Consider the following 23,281-nt stretch of genomic DNA (forward strand, 5'->3'; position numbering starts at 1 on the left):
TTATTTTATTTTATTTATTTGTTGGTTGACGATAACAAAGCATTCTTCATTAGCTTCTCTTGTTAGATCAACCAACATGGCGGCTGTTTCATTGTTATTCATATCTCAAGCGATTTTGAGTCACATGGTTGCACACACTCTATAGAGCATGTGCACGTTACGTCATTGCCGCCATCTTGGTTGATGATAACAAAGCATTTTTCATTAGCTTCTCTTGTTAGATCAACCAATATGCTGGCTGTTTCATCGTTATTATATTTCGAGGGATTTTAAAACATGGTTGCACCCAAAGAATAGAAAGTATCTCTCTAGGCTTGCAGAAACGAGATCAAGCTTTAATCAAAGATATGCTTATTTTAGGCTTGGCGTAGCCATCTAATGGAAAACTGCAAAACTAACAAAGTTCGCCTACAGCAACAGCAAGGTAAGAATCAACCCTATTTTATGATGACGAAATATGTGCTGTCTGCAGTTATAAAGCACAAGGAGGTTGGCAGAACACAAGAGAAGGAGATGACCTGTAACTGAGTGCTTCTCAACACTTCTCAAATGTTCTGCCAATCCCAGCATACTTTATAACAGCACACAGCACAGCAAGCAGGTTTTTTTGTTTATAGAATACAAATTACAATGAGCATTATTTAGAATAGGAATGATGCAACTGAAAGTGTGCACATGTGCTGTGTGCTCTCATAAACCATACATTTCCAACCAATCAGAATGCCAGATTCATAACTGTTATTTTATAAGGCTAGGTAGAAACATTTTGTTTGAACTTGAATAATTTTTTTTTTACCAACAGCGAGCAAAGCACCAAGCAGAGCAAGTCTACGTAGTAATAGGGGTAGAGGGGGCAAGACCACGCCCTCAACAAGAGGGATAGGCAGAGGAAGACAGGGAACCTTACCTCGATGAGTCTGAAAAATAACTTTGTAACTAACATGATCACAACTTTACATGCAGAAACACCGTATATCCAAAACTGTGTTAATTTTGGGGTACCACTGGCCAGAATTGGAAGCATTTCATGATTCATAATTTTCGCATTGTCCAGTTTTGCTACAATATATAGACCCAGATTTCCATTGGCAATTCTCAGCAGTCTTGACAAATGAGCATGCATAACTTTGTAACTTATTATCATGAGATTTTCTTGGCTCCTAGTAAGAGCTGTCTATCACTACACAGGGATCTCACTTTGATGGTCGTTGTGGTGTGGGAAGCCAGGGGGGGAAGGGTAGGGGCATGACAAAGACTAGGTGTAGGGTGTCCATGGTATTCACTCTTCCCTGATATACATGTAAACTATATAACACCAGTGATAGAGTTCACACCATACATCCGTGAAAAAGTTGCTAGTAACAAAATTGTACAAATTAGTGCAAAGTTTTGAAGGTCTACGGTCTACTGAGGTCTAATGAACTTACTAATTTGTGCAATTTCTTACAAAGTGTTTCACGGATATAATGGTATGTACTCTGCTACCTATATATAGTATTTTGTAATATTTATGATATTTTGTATTGGTGAGACGAGGCGGTAGAGTGTGTTGGATGAGAAGTATTCGCGGGTCCTATAGGATGTTTACATGATAATGACATATGACTCCCACTACCATAATGCTTTGCAAATCTTTCTTCCAATTTTTATTCCCTGGCCATGAAAATAGTGATTATAAAACAGTGCATTGATTGGTGCTAATTTACAGAACAAGAGAAAGCGTGCAAAGGATTCTGGTATAGTAGGAGTCAATTGACGCCATAATGCAAACATCCTTTTACTTACTAATAAAATTAATCACTGCTAAAAATTTAACTCAAAGCTTATCATTTTTTAATCTTCTGCAACAAACATAATTTATACGACAACAAACAATACTAGAGTGCAAACTATTAATCTGTGAAACACTAAATACTAAATAGTACAAAATAGTGCTAATTAAACAATAGAAAACAATGGAATTTGCATAAAATTGTGCTATTTAGTATTACTAAAGTTTCACGATTATATTGTTTGCACTCTATACCATGTCAATATTATTTTCAGTAAATACACAAACCCAATATAATCCCTTTCACAGTTCCCTATCCAATCTTGAATAATAGCCATGCATCGAAGCAAGATGAATGGTGAGCTTGCAATGATCAATGAGACCTCTTTTTAACACCTTGGACAATTACTCCCATATCTCCTTCCTTAACAGCTCAACATTCATCTCTCTTTGATGCAAAAGCAGGGCTACATTTGAACTTCGCGCAGAGAACTGTCAACTATGTGTGTTAGACCCAGTTTATTTACCCAAACGCTCTGTTAGACCATTGCATGACTTGTGTTGCACCAGAGCAATAAAAACATCTTTTCATAGGGTGTGAAAATGGGCCAAATTCGATCAAAACCATGGGCTTTAGTCCATGCTTTTTGCCCAAAAATGGACAAAAATGACCTATTTTGTATCCCTCATAAATAATGCATATCTTTTGAAAAGGTGTGCAAATGGGCCAAAATCGACCAAAACCATGGGCTATAGTCCATGCTTTTTGCCCAAAAATGGCCAAAAATGACCTATTTTGCATCCATATATAATGCATATCTTTTGAAAAGGTGTGAAAATGGGCCAAAATCGATCACAACCATGGGCTATAGTTCATGCTTTTTGCTCAAAAAGGGGCAAAAATGACCTATTTTGCATCCTTCATAAATAATGCATATCTTATGAAAAGGTGTGAAAATTGGCCAAAATCGACCAAAACCATGTGGTATAGTCCATGCTTTTTGCTCAAAAATGGCCAAAAATGACCTATTTTGCATCCCTCATAAATAATGCATATCTTTTGAAAAGGTGTGAAAATGGGCCAAAATCGACCAAAACCATGGGCTATAGTCCATGCTTTTCGCCCAAAAATGACCTATTTTGCACCACTCATAAATAATGCATATCTTTTGAAAAGGTGTGAAAATGGGCCAAAATCGACCAAAACCATGGGCTATAGTCCATGCTTTTTGCCCAAAAATGACCTATTTTGCACCACTTATAAATAATGCATATCTTTTGAAAAGGCGTGAAAATGGGCCAAAATTGACCAAAACCATGGGCTATAGTCCATGCTTTTTACCCAAAAATGGCCAAAAATGACCTAATATCCATCCTTCATAAATAATGCATATCTTTTGAAAAGGTGTGAAAATGGGCCAAAATCGATCACAACCATGGGCTATAGTCCATGCTTTTTGCCCAAAAATGACCTATTTTGCATCCTTCATAAATAATGCATATCTTTTGAAAAGGTGTGAAAATGGGCCAAAATCGATCAAAACCATGGGCTATAGTCCATGCTTTTTGCCCAAAAATGGCCAAAAATGACCTATTTTGCATCCTTCATAAATAATGCATATCTTATGAAAAGGTGTGAAAATGGGCCAAAATCGATCAAAACCATGGGCTATAGTCCATGCTTTTTGCTCAAAAATGGCCAAAAATGACCTATTTTGCATCCCTCATAAATAATGCATATCTTTTGAAAAGGTGTGAAAATGGGCCAAAATCGACCAAAACCATGGGCTATAGTCCATGCTTTTTGCCCAAAAATGACCTATTTTGAACCACTCATAAATAATGCATATCTTTTGAAAAGGTGTGAAAATGGGCCAAAATCGACCAAAACCATGGGCTATAGTCCATGCTTTTCGCCCAAAAATGACCTATTTTGCACCACTCATAAATAATGCATATCTTTTGAAAAGGTGTGAAAATGGGCCAAAATCGACCAAAACCATGGGCTATAGTCCATGCTTTTTGCCCAAAAATGACCTATTTTGCACCACTCATAAATAATGCATATCTTTTGAAAAGGTGTGAAAATGGGCCAAAATTGACCAAAACCATGGGCTATAGTCCATGCTTTTTGCCCAAAAATGGCCAAAAATGACCTAATATCCATCCTTCATAAATAATGCATATCTTTTGAAACGGTGTGAAAATGGGCCAAAATCGATCACAACCATGGGCTATAGTCCATGCTTTTTGCCCAAAAATGACCTATTTTGCATCCTTCATAAATAATGCATATCTTTTGAAAAGGTGTGAAAATTGGCCAAAATCGATCAAAACCATGGGCTATAGTCCATGCTTTTTGCCCAAAAATGGCCAAAAATGACCTATTTTGCATCCTTCATAAATAATGCATATCTTATGAAAAGGTGTGAAAATGGGCCAAAATCGATCAAAACCATGGGCTATAGTCCATGCTTTTTGCTCAAAAATGGCCAAAAATGACCTATTTTGCATCCCTCATAAATAATGCATATCTTTTGAAAAGGTGTGAAAATGGGCCAAAATCGACCAAAACCATGGGCTATAGTCCATGCTTTTTGCCCAAAAATGACCTATTTTGAACCACTCATAAATAATGCATATCTTTTGAAAAGGTGTGAAAATGGGCCAAAATCGACCAAAACCATGGGCTATAGTCCATGCTTTTTGCCCAAAAATGACCTATTTTGAACCACTCATAAATAATGCATATCTTTTGAAAAGGTGTGAAAATGGGCCAAAATCGACCAAAACCATGGGCTATAGTCCATGCTTTTCGCCCAAAAATGACCTATTTTGCACCACTCATAAATAATGCATATCTTTTGAAAAGGTGTGAAAATGGGCCAAATAATCGATCAAAACCATGGGGTATAGGACATGCTTTTTGCCCAAAAATGGCCAAAAATGACCTAATATCCATCCTTCATAAATAATGCATATCTTTTGAAAAGGTGTGAAAATGGGCCAAAATCGATCACAACCATGGGCTATAGTCCATGCTTTTTGCCCAAAAATGACCTATTTTGCATCCTTCATAAATAATGCATATCTTTTGAAAAGGTGTGAAAATTGGCCAAAATCGATCAAAACCATGGGCTATAGTCCATGCTTTTTGCCCAAAAATGGCCAAAAATGACCTATTTTGCATCCTTCATAAATAATGCATATCTTATGAAAAGGTGTGAAAATGGGCCAAAATCGATCAAAACCATGGGCTATAGTCCATGCTTTTTGCTCAAAAATGGCCAAAAATGACCTATTTTGCATCCCTCATAAATAATGCATATCTTTTGAAAAGGTGTGAAAATGGGCCAAAATCGACCAAAACCATGGGCTATAGTCCATGCTTTTTGCCCAAAAATGACCTATTTTGAACCACTCATAAATAATGCATATCTTTTGAAAAGGTGTGAAAATGGACCAAAATCGACCAAAACCATGCGCTATAGTCCATGCTTTTTGCCCAAAAATGACCTATTTTGCACCACTCATAAATAATGCATATCTTTTGAAAAGGTGTGAAAATGGGCCAAAATCGACCAAAACCATGGGCTATAGTCCATGCTTTTTACCCAAAAATGGCCAAAAATAACCTATTTTGCATCCTTCATAAATAATGCATATCTTTTGAAAAGGTGTGAAAATGGGCCAAAATCGATCACAACCATGGGCTATAGTCCATGCTTTTTGCCCAAAAATGACCTATTTTGCATCCTTCATAAATAATGCATATCTTTTGAAAAGGTGTGAAAATTGGCCAAAATTGATCAAAACCATGGGCTATAGTCCATGCTTTTTGCTCAAAAAGGGGCAAAAATGACGTATTTTGCATGCCTCATAAATAATGCATCTTTTGAAAAGGTGTGAAAATGGGCCAAAATCGACCAAAAACATGGGCTATAGTCCATGCCTTTTGCCCAAAAATGGCCAAAAATGACCTGTTTTACATCCTTCATAAATAATGCATATCTTTTCCAAAGGTGTGAAAATGGGCCAAAATCGACCATAACCATGGGCTATAGTCCATGCCTTTTGCCCAAAAATGACCTATTTTGAACCACTCATAAATAATGCATATCTTTTGAAAAGGTGTGAAAATGGGCCGAAATCGACCAAAACCATGGGCTATAGTCCATGCTTTTTGCCCAAAAATGGCCAAAAATGACCTATTTTGCATCCTTCATAAATAATGCATATCTTTTGAAAAGGTGTGAAAATGGGCCAAAATCGATCAAAACCATGGGCTATAGTCCATGCTTTTTGCCCAAATATGACCTATTTTGCATCCCTCATAAATAATGCATATCTTTTGAAAAGGTGTGAAAATGGGCCAAATAATCGATCAAAACCATGGGGTATAGGACATGCTTTTTGCCCAAAAATGGCCAAAAATGACCTAATATCCATCCTTCATAAATAATGCATATCTTTTGAAAAGGTGTGAAAATGGGCCAAAATCGATCACAACCATGGGCTATAGTCCATGCTTTTTGCCCAAAAATGACCTATTTTGCATCCTTCATAAATAATGCATATCTTTTGAAAAGGTGTGAAAATTGGCCAAAATCGATCAAAACCATGGGCTATAGTCCATGCTTTTTGCCCAAAAATGGCCAAAAATGACCTATTTTGCATCCTTCATAAATAATGCATATCTTATGAAAAGGTGTGAAAATGGGCCAAAATCGATCAAAACCATGGGCTATAGTCCATGCTTTTTGCTCAAAAATGGCCAAAAATGACCTATTTTGCATCCCTCATAAATAATGCATATCTTTTGAAAAGGTGTGAAAATGGGCCAAAATCGACCAAAACCATGGGCTATAGTCCATGCTTTTTGCCCAAAAATGACCTATTTTGAACCACTCATAAATAATGCATATCTTTTGAAAAGGTGTGAAAATGGACCAAAATCGACCAAAACCATGCGCTATAGTCCATGCTTTTTGCCCAAAAATGACCTATTTTGCACCACTCATAAATAATGCATATCTTTTGAAAAGGTGTGAAAATGGGCCAAAATCGACCAAAACCATGGGCTATAGTCCATGCTTTTTACCCAAAAATGGCCAAAAATAACCTATTTTGCATCCTTCATAAATAATGCATATCTTTTGAAAAGGTGTGAAAATGGGCCAAAATCGATCACAACCATGGGCTATAGTCCATGCTTTTTGCCCAAAAATGACCTATTTTGCATCCTTCATAAATAATGCATATCTTTTGAAAAGGTGTGAAAATTGGCCAAAATTGATCAAAACCATGGGCTATAGTCCATGCTTTTTGCTCAAAAAGGGCAAAAATGACGTATTTTGCATGCCTCATAAATAATGCATCTTTTGAAAAGGTGTGAAAATGGGCCAAAATCGACCAAAAACATGGGCTATAGTCCATGCCTTTTGCCCAAAAATGGACAAAAATGACCTGTTTTACATCCTTCATAAATAATGCATATCTTTTCCAAAGGTGTGAAAATGGGCCAAAATCGACCATAACCATGGGCTATAGTCCATGCATTTTGCCCAAAAATGACCTATTTTGAACCACTCATAAATAATGCATATCTTTTGAAAAGGTGTGAAAATGGGCCGAAATCGACCAAAACCATGGGCTATAGTCCATGCTTTTTGCCCAAAAATGGCCAAAAATGACCTATTTTGCATCCTTCATAAATAATGCATATCTTTTGAAAAGGTGTGAAAATGGGCCAAAATCGATCAAAACCATGGGCTATAGTCCATGCTTTTTGCCCAAATATGACCTATTTTGCATCCCTCATAAATAATGCATATCTTTTGAAAAGGTGTGAAAATGGGCCAAAATCGACCAAAACCATGGGCTATAGTCCATGCTTTTTGCCCAAAAATGGCCAAAAATGACCTATTTTGCACCCCTCATTAATGCTGCATATCTTTTGAAAAGGTGTGAAAATGGGCCAAAATCGATCAAAACCATGAGCTATAGTCCATGCTTTTTGCTCAAAAAGGGCTAAAAATGACCTATTTTGCATCCTTTATTAATGATGCATATCTTTTGAAAAGCCGTGAAAATGGGGCAAAATCGACCAAAACCATGGGCTATAGTTCATGCTTTTTGCTCAAAAAGGGCTAAAAATGACCTATTTTGCATCCCTCATAAATAATACATATCTTTTGAAAAGGTGTGAAAATGGGCCAAAATCGACCAAAACCATGGGCTATAGTCCATGCTTTTTGCCCAAAAATGACTTATTTTGCACCACTCATAAATAATGCATATCTTTTGAAAAGGTGTGAAAATGGGCCAAAATCGACCAAAACCAATTGACTATAGTCCATGCTTTTTGCCCAAAAATGACCTATTTTGCACCACTCATAAATAATGCATATCTTTTGAAAAGGTGTGAAAATGGGCCAAAATCGACCAAAACCATGGGCTATAGTCCATGCTTTTTTCCCAAAAATGACCTATTTTGAACCACTCATAAATAATGCATATCTTTTGAAAAGGTGTGAAAATGGGCCAAAATCGACCAAAACCAATTGACTATAGTCCATGCTTTTTGCCCAAAAATGACCTATTTTGCACCACTCATAAATAATGCATATCTTTTGAAAAGGTGTGAAAATGGGCCAAAGTCGACCAAAACCATGGGCTATAGTCCATGCTTTTTGCCCAAAAATGACCTATTTTGCACCACTCATAAATAATGCATATCTTTTGAAAAGGTGTGAAAATGGGCCAAAATCGATCAAAACCATGGGCTATAGTCCATGCTTTTTGCTCAAAAAGGGGCAAAAATGACCTGTTTTACATCCTTCATAAATAATGCATATCTTTTCCAAAGGTGTGAAAATGGGCCAAAATCGACCATAACCATGGGCTATAGTCCATGCCTTTTGCCCAAAAATGACCTATTTTGAACCACTCATAAATAATGCATATCTTTTGAAAAGGTGTGAAAATGGGCCTAAATCGACCAAAACCATGGGCTATAGTCCATGCTTTTTGCCCAAATATGGCCAAAAATGACCTATTTTGCATCCTTCATAAATAATGCATATCTTTTGAAAAGGTGTGAAAATGGGCCAAAATCGATCAAAACCATGGGCTATAGTCCATGCTTTTTGCCCAAATATGACCTATTTTGCATCCCTCATAAATAATGCATATCTTTTGAAAAGGTGTGAAAATGGGCCAAAATCGACCAAAACCATGGGCTATAGTCCATGCTTTTTGCCCAAAAATGGCCAAAAATGACCTATTTTGCACCCCTCATTAATGCTGCATATCTTTTGAAAAGGTGTGAAAATGGGCCAAAATCGATCAAAACCATGGGCTATAGTCCATGCTTTTTGCTCAAAAAGGGCTAAAAATGACCTATTTTGCATCCTTTATTAATGATGCATATCTTTTGAAAAGCCGTTAAAATGGGGCAAAATCGACCAAAACCATGGGCTATAGTCCATGCTTTTTGCCCAAAAATGGCCAAAAATGACCTATTTTGCACCCCTCATTAATGCTGCATATCTTTTGAAAAGGTGTGAAAATGGGCTAAAATCGACCAAAACCATGGGCTATAGTCCATGCTTTTTTCCCAAAAATGACCTATTTTGAACCACTCATAAATAATGCATATCTTTTGAAAAGGTGTGAAAATGGGCCAAAATCGATCAAAACCATGCGCTATAGTCCATGCTTTTTGCCCAAAAATGACCTATTTTGCACCACTCATAAATAATGCATATCTTTTGAAAAGGTGTGAAAATGGGCCAAAATCGACCAAAACCATGGGCTATAGTCCATGCTTTTTACCCAAAAATGGCCAAAAATAACCTATTTTGCATCCTTCATAAATAATGCATATCTTTTGAAAAGGTGTGAAAATGGGCCAAAATCGATCACAACCATGGGCTATAGTCCATGCTTTTTGCCCAAAAATGACCTATTTTGCATCCTTCATAAATAATGCATATCTTTTGAAAAGGTGTGAAAATTGGCCAAAATTGATCAAAACCATGGGCTATAGTCCATGCTTTTTGCTCAAAAAGGGGCAAAAATGACGTATTCTGCATGCCTCATAAATAATGCATCTTTTGAAAAGGTGTGAAAATGGGCCAAAATCGACCAAAAACATGGGCTATAGTCCATGCCTTTCGCCCAAAAATGGCCAAAAATGACCTGTTTTACATCCTTCATAAATAATGCATATCTTTTCCAAAGGTGTGAAAATGGGCCAAAATCGACCATAACCATGGGCTATAGTCCATGCCTTTTGCCCAAAAATGACCTATTTTGAACCACTCATAAATAATGCATATCTTTTGAAAAGGTGTGAAAATGGGCCGAAATCGACCAAAACCATGGGCTATAGTCCATGCTTTTTGCCCAAAAATGGCCAAAAATGACCTATTTTGCATCCTTCATAAATAATGCATATCTTTTGAAAAGGTGTGAAAATGGGCCAAAATCGATCAAAACCATGGGCTATAGTCCATGCTTTTTGCCCAAAAATGACCAAAAATGACCTATTTTGCACCCCTCATTAATGCTGCATATCTTTTGAAAAGGTGTGAAAATGGGCCAAAATCGATCAAAACCATGGGCTATAGTCCATGCTTTTTGCTCAAAAAGGGGCAAAAATGACCTATTTTGCATCCTTCATAAATAATGCATATCTTTTGAAAAGGTGTGAAAATGGGCCAAAATCGATCAAAACCATGGGCTATAGTCCATGCTTTTTGCCCAAAAATGGCCAAAAATGACCTATTTTGCATCCTTCATAAATAATGCATATCTTATGAAAAGGTGTGAAAATGGGCCAAAATCGATCAAAACCATGGGCTATAGTCCATGCTTTTTGCTCAAAAAGGGCTAAAAATGACCTATTTTGCATCCTTTATTAATGATGCATATCTTTTGAAAGCCGTGAAAATGGGCCAAAATCGACCAAAACCATGGGCTATAGTTCATGCTTTTTGCTCAAAAAGGGCTAAAAATGACCTATTTTGCATCCCTCATAAATAATACATATCTTTTGAAAAGATGTGAAAATGGGCCAAAATCGACCAAAACCATGGGCTATAGTCCATGCTTTTTGCCCAAAAATGACCTATTTTGCACCACTCATAAATAATGCATATCTTTTGAAAAGGTGTGAAAATGGGCCAAAATCGACCAAAACCATGGGCTATAGTCCATGATTTTTTCCCAAAAATGACCTATTTTGCACCACTCATAAATAATGCATATCTTTTGAAAAGGTGTGAAAATGGGCCAAAATCGACCAAAACCAATTGGCTATAGTCCATGCTTTTGCCCAAAAATGACCTATTTTGCACCACTCATAAATAATGCATATCTTTTGAAAAGGTGTGAAAATGGGCCAAAGTCGACCAAAACCATGGGCTATAGTCCATGCTTTTTGCCCAAAAATGACCTATTTTGCACCACTCATAAATAATGCATATCTTTTGAAAACGTGTGAAAATGGGCCAAAATCGATCAAAACCATGGGCTATAGTCCATGCTTTTTGCTCAAAAAGGGGCAAAAATGACCTATTTTGCATCCTTCATAAATAATGCATATCTTTTGAAAAGGTGTGAAAATGGGCCAAAATCTACCAAAACCATGCGCTATAGTCCATGCTTTTTGCCCAAAAATGACCTATTTTGCATCCTTCATAAATAATGCATATCTTTTGAAAAGGTGTGAAAATGGGCCAAAATCGATCAAAACCATGGGCTATAGTCCATGCTTTTTACCCAAAAATGGCCAAAAATAACCTATTTTGCATCCCTCATAAATAATACATATCTTTTGAAAAGATGTGAAAATGGGCCAAAATCGACCAAAACCATGGGCTATAGTCCATGCCTTTTGCCCAAAAATGACCTATTTTGCACCACTCATAAATAATGCATATCTTTTGAAAAGGTGTGAAAATGGGCCAAAATCGACCAAAACCATGGGCTATAGTCCATGATTTTTGCCCAAAAATGACCTATTTTGCACCACTCATAAATAATGCATATCTTTTGAAAAGGTGTGAAAATGGGCCAAAATCGACCAAAACCAATTGGCTATAGTCCATGCTTTTTGCCCAAAAATGACCTATTTTGCACCACTCATAAATAATGCATATCTTTTGAAAAGGTGTGAAAATGGGCCAAAGTCGACCAAAACCATGGGCTATAGTCCATGCTTTTTGCCCAAAAATGACCTATTTTGCACCACTCATAATAATGCATATCTTTTGAAAACGTGTGAAAATGGGCCAAAAATCGATCAAAACCATGGGCTATAGTCCATGCTTTTTGCTCAAAAAGGGGCAAAAATGACCTATTTCGCATCCTTCATAAATAATGCATATCTTTTGAAAAGGTGTGAAAATGGGCCAAAATCGACCAAAACCATGCGCTATAGTCCATGCTTTTTGCCCAAAAATGACCTATTTTGCATCCTTCATAAATAATGCATATCTTTTGAAAAGGTGTGAAAATGGGCCGAAATCGATCAAAACCATGGGCTATAGTCCATGCTTTTTGCCCAAATATGACCTATTTTGCATCCCTCATAAATAATGCATATCTTTTGAAAAGGTGTGAAAATGGGCCAAAATCGACTAAAACCATGGGATATAGTCCATGCTTTTTGCCCAAAAATGGCCAAAAATGACCTATTTTGCACCCCTCATTAATGCTGCATATCTTTTGAAAAGGTGTGAAAATGGGCCAAAATCGAACAAAACCATGGGCTATAGTCCATGCTTTTTGCCTCAAAAAGGGCTAAAAATGACCTATTTTGCATCCTTATTAATGATGCATATCTTTTGAAAAGCCGTGAAAATGGGCCAAAATCGACCAAAACCATGGGCTATAGTTCATGCTTTTTGCTCAAAAAGGGCTAAAAATGACCTATTTTGCATCCCTCATAAATAATACATATCTTTTGAAAAGGTGTGAAAATGGGCCAAAATCGACCAAAACCATGGGCTATAGTCCATGCTTTTTGCCCAAAAATGACCTATTTTGCACCACTCATAAATTATGCATATCTTTTGAAAAGGTGTGAAAATGGGCCAAAATCGACCAAAACCAATTGACTATAGTCCATGCTTTTTGCCCAAAAATGACCTATTTTGCACCACTCATAAATAATGCATATCTTTTGAAAAGGTGTGAAAATGGGCCAAAATCGACCAAAAACATGGGCTATAGTCCATGCCTTTTGCCCAAAAATGACCTGTTTTACATCCTTCATAAATAATGCATATCTTTTCCAAAGGTGTGAAAATGGGCCAAAATCGACCATAACCATGGGCTATAGTCCATGCCTTTTGCCCAAAAATGACCTATTTTGAACCACTCATAAATAATGCATATCTTTTGAAAAGGTGTGAAAATGGGCCGAAATCGACCAAAACCATGGGCTATAGTCCATGCTTTTTGCTCAAATATGGCCAAAAATGACCTATTTTGCATCCATCATAAATAATGCATATCTTTTGAAAAGGTGTGAAAATGGGCCAAAATCGATCAAAACCATGGGCTATAGTCCATGCTTTTTGCCCAAATATGACCTATTTTGCATCCCTCATAAATAATGCATATCTTTTGAAAAGGTGTGAAAATGGGCCAAAATCGACCAAAACCATGGGCTATAGTCCATGCTTTTTGCCCAAAAATGGCCAAAAATGACCTATTTTGCACCCCTCATTAATGCTGCATATCTTTTGAAAGGTGTGAAAATGGGCCAAAATCGATCAAAACCATGGGCTATAGTCCATGCTTTTTGCTCAAAAAGGGCTAAAAATGACCTATTTTGCATCCTTTATTAATGATGCATATCTTTTGAAAAGCCGTGAAAATGGGGCAAAATCGACCAAAACCATGGGCTATAGTTCATGCTTTTTGCTCAAAAAGGGCTAAAAATGACCTATTTTGCATCCCTCATAAATAATACATATCTTTTGAAAAGGTGTGAAAATTGGCCAAAATCGACCAAAACCATGGGCTATAGTCCATGCTTTTTGCCCAAAAATGACCTATTTTGCACTACTCATAAATAATGCATATCTTTTGAAAAGGTGTGAAAATGGGCCAAAATCGACCAAAACCATGGGCTATAGTCCATGATTTTTGCCCAAAAATGACCTATTTTGCACCACTCATAAATAATGCATATCTTTTGAAAAGGTGTGAAAATGGGCCAAGGTCGACCAAAACCATGGGCTATAGTCCATGATTTTTGCCCAAAAATGACCTATTTTGCACCACTAATAAATAATGAATATATTTTGAAAAGGTGTCAAAATGGGCCAAATCAATCAAAACCATGGGCTATAGTCCATGCTTTTTGCTCAAAAAGGGGCAAAAATGACCTATTTTGCATCCTTCATAAATAATGCATATCTTTTGAAAAGGTGTGAAAATGGGCCAAAATCGACCAAAACCATGCGCTATAGTCCATGCTTTTTGCCCAAAAATGACCTATTTTGCATCCCTCATAAATAATGCATATCTTTTGAAAAGGTGTGAAAATGGGCCAAAATCGACCAAAACCATGGGCTATAGTCCATGCTTTTTGCCCAAAAATGGCCAAAAATGACCTATTTCGCATCCCTCATAAATAATGGATATCTTTTCCAAAGGTCTGAAAATCGATCATATATGAAGAAAACCTATAATATTGATGAGAAAATGATTCATTGATAGAAAGTTTTATTTATGTAAAGCAAGTTGTTTTGGTTCATTCAACAGAGTCTTAGATATATTTATAATAATATCTTATTGGGAATTCTAAAGTAGCCAATAAGAAAATAAACTGAATTGGTTGAAATTCCTTCGTTGTAGAACAAAGAGTGCAGGCTCTTCAACATAAAAAACAAATCTATATCAGCTATTCTGAGGTGGAGAGGGAAATGGGTCGAGTGGACACTGCAGTGCATTGTGGGAGTATTTCAGAGCGCCAAATAAACTACATCATCGAAAAATTTTCCCTAAAGTAGTCCCACAATGCAACGCAATGACAACTTGACCAAGTCTTTTTTACAACCTCGGAAAAGATAGTTGTTCAGGTATTGGAGAATTCACCATCGAGTATTCCTTGTTCACAACAGGCTTTATGATCTAGTCGTCTATCTCGTGTCGAAAGTGTGCATCTCAACGCGTTACACCGTGTGCTGACAGTCAACTTATATATGATATCTATTTTTTTTCGTTTACCGCAGTAGTTTTTTAACATACAAGTCTGCTAGTTTGAATAACTTTTGTTCTGGTACTTCGCTGAATGCAGGGTGCTTTGTTGGTGTCTTCTTACTTGATGTACTCGGGCTGGCTCGGTCGCTTAATGGTGAAGGAGGGAGACCACGCCTTACAAAATGGCGGTTTAGGCCACCCAGGAAATGACCCTAGAATTATTAATGACATTAATATAATATTAATGATAGTGATCGATGATTTAATATGAAGTCCAATCTATACCGGTATGATCAAAGGTGCTTTTTATTGAGTTGTGAATTTCAGACTTCTTTTTATGCAATTTACAAGCATGAGAGATGGTTAGTATGAAGTGTAGACACTGATGGTGGTCACTGCCAGGGTTTCTTTACGTCCTCAGTGGTTCTTTTACATCCATCGCATGTTTATACGAAAATAGCGGCCAGATATGAAAAATAACGCCTTTATAAGATATACCCAATAACCGATATCTTTATTTATTATCTTTATTATTATTATTATTATTATAATTATAATTAAGATAATATAAAGCAAGGATTTCAAGCAAGGCGCACACAACGTCTGCGCATGACACAAGTTCACGCAATCAATTATCATGTCACGCAACGTAACATAAGATTGCTATAAGGTGACTGGAATTACGTACTCTAATTACCAATACCTACCAGTTCGCTTCCAAGCTCTCTCTTTAGAAGCTGCTTGACCCGCGGGTCAACTGATGGATCCCGAAGATAACGGGACGCCTGTGACAATGCCAAGACCAATGCATTCTCCATAGCAAACATTAAGAGAAATCTGTTGAATCAACGATGGAGTTTGTTAAACAGGATGTTCAGACATGGTGACGTCACGGTAACGTCAAAGATCAACATCACTGGGCCAATCACGGTACGTGAAATCTGGTCATCCAACCAGAATGTGATATAGAAGAGGTTGAAGGACTTACTTGGGAAGGGTTTCTGATAGAGTCTTGACAGGGGATTTGACAGGAGACCGCACATCACCCTGAAACAAAAACAACACGGACACGTTACAAGACTGTTAAAAGATTGTCCATTCAACCAAGCACGACTTAAAATGCTGTCACGCACAATAGCACAGCATGGCCACGTCACGTCACATCATGGCACGTCACATCATGGCACGTCACATCATGACAAGTCACGTCACGTCACGTCACATCATGGCACGGCACGTCACGTCACGTCACATCATGGCACGTCACATCATGACAAGTCACGTCACGTCACGTCACATCATGGCACGGCACGTCACGTCACGTCACATCATGGCACGTTACATCATGGCACGTCATATCATGGCACGTCACATCATGGCACGTCACATCATGGCACGGCACGTCACGTCACGTCACATCATGGCACGGCACGTCACGTCGCGTCACATCATGGCACGGCACGTCAAGGCACTTCACGGTAAGTCACATCATGGTACGCCATACCACGTCACGTCACGAAACGAACGTTTTACACAGTTATTAGACATTTGATTCAACACTCAGATCTAATGGTGTATTTACCGGACTGAGGTTGGTAAGGCACATATTTAAACATGCCAAGAGAGTACCAAACGAAAGAGGTTCCTCACGGTCGATGGCAGGCGAGCTGAATCCTAGAGTTGCTATTGGTAGGTTATCTTCTATGTCCATCCCCTAGAAAAATAAGTACCAAGGCTCAATGAGACTGATGGATGGATGGATAATGGGTGGATAGATGGATGAATGGATAATAAGATGGATGGATGGATGGATGGATGGATGAATGGATGAATAGATGGATGGATGGATGGATGGATGGATGGATGGATGGATGGATGGATGGATGGATGGATGGATGAATGTACAGGTAGATAAGGGGATGAATATTTGGGATTAAATAATGGATGGGATGGTAAATGGATGGCATTAATGGTATGGGAAAAATAAATAGGATTACCTCATCTAGTAGTATCTCACAGAGGTCTGGTGTAAACTGCCTTAACATCGCAAGAGAATTACAAAGGATTTTCAACAACCTGTTAATAAAAACACAAGAAAAAATATTTCCATCCGACAGAGGATATTCTCGTGTTCTGCCAATCCCCATTACCTCACAACTCCACACGTGCGCGCTTTCCAAGTCTTCTCAAAAAACCTGTGCTTAATAGTCTTGCAACGCGTCATGCTTCTCCTAACGCTCTTCTCGTCTTCTGTGCACATTTCCTTCAACTAAACACACACAGGTTATTCACTTACTTGGTTTGTGTACTAGATACCACGGGGTTGTTCCTGAACGTGTCTTCGTCAGCGTATGAATAGGTACGTAGCAACTCACGGGCGGAGAACGAACTGCTCAGTGATTGGCTGAGGTATGATAAGGGCTGGGATCCCTTCTGGAGAGGGTTTCCCGCGGATAACTGGAAAACGATAAAGATAATGATTTATATATCTTAAGGACAGAACGAACGTAAGAAAATGAAGAAAGGATAATGAAGGGAAGAAAGAAGGAAGGAAGGCAAGAAGGAAGGAAGGGAGGGAGGGAGGGAGGGAGGGAGGGAGGAAGGAAGGAAGGAAGGAGGAAAGGAAAGAAGGAAGGACAGAATGAACGAAAGGCAGAAAGGATAAGGAAGGAAGGAAGGAGGGAAGGAAGGAAGGAAGGAAGGAAGGAAGGAAGGAGGGAAGGAAGGAGGGAAGGAAGGAGGGAAGGAAGGAAGGAGGGTAGGAAGGATGGAAGGAAGGAAGGAAGGAGGGAGGGAGGGAGGGAAGGAAGGAAGGAAGGAGGGTAGGAAGGATGGAAGGAAGGAAGGAAGGAAGGAAGGAGGGAGGGAGGGAGGGAAGGAAGGAAGGAAGGAAGGCAGGGATGGTCGAATCAATGTATAAATGAAAACAGAAAGACAAAGAAATGAGGGCGTCTAAAATGAATGGTAGTCTGTTTGCTTTTTATACTGATATATCTTACCTCCAAGAGATGTGCTAGAAGTCTGGGATGAGTCAGTAAAGCGATACAAGTCTGGCATAGCACTCCAACACGAGCCTGAAGTAAACAGAGGTACAAACGAGTATTCAGATATCTAGATAAATAGATGAGTCTAACAACGGTCTTGGGGTGGTTAAAGTCTTTTAATAGCATACGAGTGCAAGCGTTGTTTAACTAGATTTTTACAACCTGTCCTTTTAGGAAAAATTGTATCATCTTAACGTTAAAATGCCTGGGAATTAAAGAAAACAATAACAACAAAAACTCGAGAGAAAGAACGCAAAATTTTAGTTTATAATTTTGACTATAGGAGAAATGGCATTAAATTTAGAACGAAATACTTTATAAGGTTTAGTGTGCGAAAATATGCTGGATGGTAAGCTTTGAAGGGGGGGGGGGGGGGGGGGGGGTCAACTGACCTGCTGTTGCAAAAGGCCTATTTGGTGACGCAAACGTAAATATACATGTGCACCGTTTATCTAATTGACGGTATTCTATTGCCCATTAACTTGTCATGAAAAAATATGTCGATCAGCGGGTAACAATGAAATCAGTTGTAACATCCCATTACCAGTAAAAGTTCTAGCACATCTAGAAGACCAAATCTCCATTCCTTGGCAAAATGACCAAGCTCAAACAGAAACACTGTCACGTCTTCGGCCTCCTGTAGCGCCTCGGTGGACTGGGACCCACGGATCATATCCATGGCTCGTGCCAGTCTCTCTCGATGAACCCCGGCAAAGTCTAACGCTTCTTTTAGGAATCCATGTCGTAAGGTGCGTAACATGGATGCCATCACTGATAAACTGAGGTGCCAAACCTTATTCCAGTCATTACGAGATGAGATGGATACATTGGATTCACCGACCTGAATGGATGTTGTTAGCCGTTGATGGGAACCCTGTGTTAAAGAGGGAAAACATCAAGGTGGGATACGAGGGGGAGGGGAGGGTAGAGAGGTGCTTGTATTGTTGTATGACAGTGTGGTTCAATCCCAGCAGAATGGGATTTGATGGGAGTTCAATGTTGGTAAAAACCAAAGATGGAGTTGAAAAAAATTAGCTGTTTTTTCAAAGCAACACACAACACCCTCGTTTACAAATAAGTAACAAAGAATCATTGTTGTACATAGAATGACAATTGGCGACTCTTAGAACTCCAGTGTATGGGGGCTTTGCTTCACTTCTGAGGTCGGTACATATCAAGTTTTGCTCCATACATTAGTGTCAAAGTTGGAGTTAAGAAAGGTCACTCCATATATGGAATCATATAATTCCATATTTGGATTGCGGGTCTTTACCCATGAGGTCAAAGATGGTGGACAAGCGTGTTCGTCGGCTGGCGAAACGGCTGAGAGACATTTACGGGTTTGACGCAGACGAAAAACAAGAAAAAACTACAAAAAATACGAAAAAAAAAAAAAAAAAAAAAAAATCAACTTCTCCCCAGTCCCTTTTTTAAAGACCGGGAAAGAGAGCATTGACACTCATTGTTTGATATGAACAAAAGTCAAAATTAGAATCACAAAACAAGCAACTCAAGGATTCGAAGCTAATCCTACATACACTGGAGTTTTAAGAGTCGTCAATAGGATTGAATCATTATGAAAGAAAAGTTAAAACGTTGTGCGCTTTCAACACACAAACCCCCGTGCGTTTTGTTCGATTGTTTCTCAGGATTACCATAGCAACATACCTCTGACTTGTTTTCAGCTTCCACGGTATTAAACAACGAAGCCACTCCTAAACACAGAGTCTGGGACAAGTTATTTAAGGCCAGGGCTTCTGCACTCTGTAGAAAATATCACAAAAAATACTTTAACTAAGGTAGCACTTAATAGCCAGTAGCTAACAAACCTGTTGCTCTTGTTCTACGATTACATTGAAATTTAGAAGTTGATTTTTGAGAATTTTTTCCTTTCGAATAAAAGGAAAGAAGCTGAAACTCTACTCACATGTGATGAGAAGTTCGGGAATCGAACTAATCTCGTGCCCAGAGCGTACGTTTCTTATGGCCTGCGGCGACGAACGAGGGCTCTGGCACAATCCATTTTTTGGCGCATGCGCAGTTTTCCGGAAGTGAAATACAATCAATGAAAATCATACTTTCAAACAAAGTTCTGTGTTAACTTCCCATCAGAATAAAAATTAGAAATGGGGAACATATTTTTTCAAATTTTTAGCAAGTCTTTAAACGCATGCGCTCTTATACCGGAAGTCCAAGAAATCCTGGTCTCGAAAAATGGATTATGCCAGAGCCCTCGTTCTTCGCCGCAGGCCAGAAGAAACGCAGGCTCTGGGTACGAGGTGGCGCATGAGCAGTGCGTATCATACTTTTGTTTATACGGTACTTACCACAGGAATCCTGGACAGCGATAGAAACAGATGCAAAACGGCCTCAGAAAATTCTAACTTTTCTCTGGTCTGAAACGAATGAATAAATACGACGATAAATGTGTTTGCAGTCTGTCTGTATGTCTGTCTGTCTGTCTTTCTGTCTGTGTGTCTGACTTTCTTTGAGAGTATATGCTCTGCAACTCTGCCTTTCTGGTTTTAATGTATGTATGTCTGCCCGAGTATTTCTCTGTCTGACTGTCTATTTCTCTGTTTGCTTTGCAAGTTGGTCTGTCTGTCTGTCTTGACTGTGTGACTGTATGTGTCTAACTGTCAGTGCGGCTGTCTGTGTGACTGTCTGTCTGATTGCCAACGAAGTTTTCTTAGAGTGCACTCCATATAAGGTAGAGTGCATTGTTTTGGTGCTGATTAAACCAGTTTTTGTGTAAATGTATCTTCAAACGAAGTTAGTCTCGTTTTGGAGGCCGGTGCTGTTTTTAAAGGTGGAAACATCTATCTAGTCTTATTGGTTAATAACTTGAACTACGCGATTTCTTCCAATGATGTGGCGCGACAAATTTGGCTGTTACGCATATTATACTTTTATAGAAAAATCTAGATGATCAATTAACTTTGAATGCATTTAATTTCCTCACTTTTAAAACACTTTCTTTCTCAACTTAATTACTTCCTTGGCACATTCAGGTTCCCTTTTAATAAGAACAAACATTAGGTCTCGATACTGTTACTGATAAGTATGACTAGTTTAATATCCTTACCTTGACACAGATATCGAGGGCTTGAACCAAAGATGCGAACAGCGCATGCTCTCTAAGGACAGGAAGCCACTGACCAGGATTAGATAGCAGGATGTTCAAGATTTCATCGATGATGAATACAGAGAGTTCCAGAACCTTGAAAACACAATCAGATGGCATGAAAGAAGACAATGATGACATGATGAGGGACATGTTGATGGTGATGTTGAAGGCGATTATGATGGTGGTAATGATGATGATGATGGTGATGATGAGAGATGATGATAATGAGAGATGATGATGATAAGAGATGATGATAATGAGAGATGATGATGACGTTGAAGAGGACGATGGTGGTGTTGATGGTATTAATGGGTGATGTTGATGATGTTGATAATGTTGGTGGTGATGATGATGGCGGTGATGATGATAATAATAATGGTTGTGATGATGATGGTGGTGGTAATGATGGTAGAGGTGATGGTCGTGATGATGAAGGTGATGGTATAATAAATGCTGATGATGATGGCTGTTATGATGATGATGGTGGTGATTATGATGATGATGATGATGGTGATGATAGTAAGGGGCCTTATACCAACATTAGGTATCCTCTCACCTTGTCATGCTGCTTATCTTCCTTTCCAAGTCGTCCATTCAGGTATTCTAGTGGTTCACAGGCTAAGGGTAGTAGAGCCATGGCATACCCACGATCAAGCGTACCTACACAACATATATATATATATACATAGTTACATTTATAGAAGCAAAGGGCTATCATAGATTTGAGGGGATTATTCAGCTGTCATTCAATTGTTATTTATTTGTTAGTTACCCACACATTAATCAAACCCACTCATCTATCCGCCCCACCCACCCACCCATTCATTCATCCCACCCCAATCACACACCCACCCAACCATCTCACCCATTCATTCATCCCAACCACCCACACACCCACCCAATCATCTCACCCATTCATTCATCCCACCCACTCACACACCCACCCAACCATCTCACCCATTCATTCATCCCACCCACCCACACACCCACCCAACCATCTCACCCATTCATTCATCCCACCCACCCACACACCCACCCAACCATCTCACCCATTCATTCATCCCACCCACCCACACACCCACCCAACCATCTCACCCATTCATTCATCCCACCCCACTCACACACCCACCCAACCATCTCACCCATCCATTCATCCCAACCACCCACACATTAACCACGTCACCGACCTGAGTTACCGTCTCTCCGTGTGTGTTGTAGCAAAATAGATATCGAAGAAAACACAGGGATTCTGATATGGTCCAACAGCTGCCCATCATTATTATTGGCAGACTCCAAGATCTCCACTAGCGTGTTAAACGTCGAACTAACAGTCTTGACAGAGCTGTAAAGAAAAGTTTATCATTAGGCGAAGCACTGTTTATCCCCAACCCTCCCCCTCTTGGTTCCTTCTCTTGTCTCTTTCTCCTTTTCCAAAGAAAGTCATTCAGGCAGATTTGGTTGTCTTTCTTCCTACGGCAGAAATTTTAACGCTCGGTGCAACTGTTGCGCATGAGATTTGCCGTGACGTCACACTGTTCCCTTTTTACTCTCCTTCCATGAAAGACGTTTTTGAAAGACTTTCTTCCTTCGAGGAGCATATGCAGCTGTTGCGCACGAGATTTAAATAAAAATATTTATCGCCCTCCCACGGATGGTGTTATTCAGTTTTTTGTATCACAGCCTTCATCAAACCCTGTTTTCTCTTGGACTTCGTTTGACAAGTGTTTTACGATTTAGTGCGTACCTTTTCCATTTATTGAAGAGCATCAGGTATAAAGAGCTCAGCTCGTGGGCGGCAGCTAGTACGTCTAGCGTCACTGGACGAGATACCTGATCAAACAAACAAAAGTTAGGTTAGTCTGCCTTGAAGCTCTTTTCTATGTGTAGTGGGTGCTTGTCTGAAATACCGAGCGCAAGATACGAAGTGCCTGTAAAAGCATTGTTTCATTCTGAAAGACGAAAAGCTTACTTTGATTTGGAGTGCTTCCAAAGTGTCTTTAAGGATCTCGTTTCGTGTCTTTGGATCCCGCAGTCCATAAATATCAGTCTGCTGACAAAAGACATTCGTAAAACAAACAACAACAATGACAAAAACCTAATAAAAGGATTCAAACAGCC

General features: G+C 38.8%; 2 protein-coding genes across 3 annotated transcripts in view; one reads left to right on the top strand and one right to left on the bottom strand.

Annotated features, from left to right (window-relative positions):
- Window positions 1–1,815, top strand: part of LOC116298048 (centrosomal protein of 104 kDa) — a 32,647-nt gene extending 30,832 nt beyond the window's left edge. The window contains exons 39-40 of the mRNA XM_089030022.1: window positions 361–424; window positions 803–1,815. Coding sequence (XP_088886148.1) covers window positions 361–424; window positions 803–915 — 177 coding nt within the window. The 3' untranslated portion in view covers window positions 916–1,815. The remainder of the gene's footprint in view (window positions 1–360; window positions 425–802) is intronic.
- A 12,683-nt stretch (window positions 1,816–14,498) lies between these two features.
- LOC116298043 (nucleoporin NUP188) overlaps window positions 14,499–23,281 on the bottom strand; it is a 26,622-nt gene continuing 17,839 nt past the window's right edge. Inside the window, exons 40-54 of one of the 2 annotated variants that reach the window (XM_089029700.1) lie at window positions 23,133–23,210; window positions 22,908–22,993; window positions 22,351–22,505; window positions 21,720–21,823; window positions 21,122–21,256; window positions 20,364–20,432; window positions 19,705–19,800; window positions 18,581–18,910; window positions 17,992–18,066; window positions 17,289–17,449; window positions 16,990–17,068; window positions 16,575–16,706; window positions 15,981–16,039; window positions 15,700–15,829; window positions 14,499–15,204 (exon numbers count right to left, since the gene is read on the bottom strand). In XM_089029700.1, the coding sequence (XP_088885826.1) occupies window positions 15,016–15,204; window positions 15,700–15,829; window positions 15,981–16,039; window positions 16,575–16,706; window positions 16,990–17,068; window positions 17,289–17,449; window positions 17,992–18,066; window positions 18,581–18,910; window positions 19,705–19,800; window positions 20,364–20,432; window positions 21,122–21,256; window positions 21,720–21,823; window positions 22,351–22,505; window positions 22,908–22,993; window positions 23,133–23,210 (1,878 nt within the window). In that variant the 3' untranslated portion in view covers window positions 14,499–15,015. Of the gene's footprint in view, window positions 15,205–15,699; window positions 15,830–15,980; window positions 16,040–16,574; window positions 16,707–16,989; window positions 17,069–17,288; window positions 17,450–17,991; window positions 18,067–18,580; window positions 18,911–19,704; window positions 19,801–20,363; window positions 20,433–21,121; window positions 21,257–21,719; window positions 21,824–22,350; window positions 22,506–22,907; window positions 22,994–23,132; window positions 23,214–23,281 lie in introns of both variants that reach the window. The other variant, XM_089029699.1, reaches the window with a different exon arrangement.

This window comes from Actinia tenebrosa, unplaced genomic scaffold (assembly GCF_029948245.1).
Source record: "Actinia tenebrosa isolate PJP-AT-01 unplaced genomic scaffold, QUT_ActTen_1.0 PGA_scaffold14__42_contigs__length_11649687, whole genome shotgun sequence".
Lineage (NCBI taxonomy): Eukaryota > Metazoa > Cnidaria > Anthozoa > Actiniaria > Actiniidae > Actinia > Actinia tenebrosa.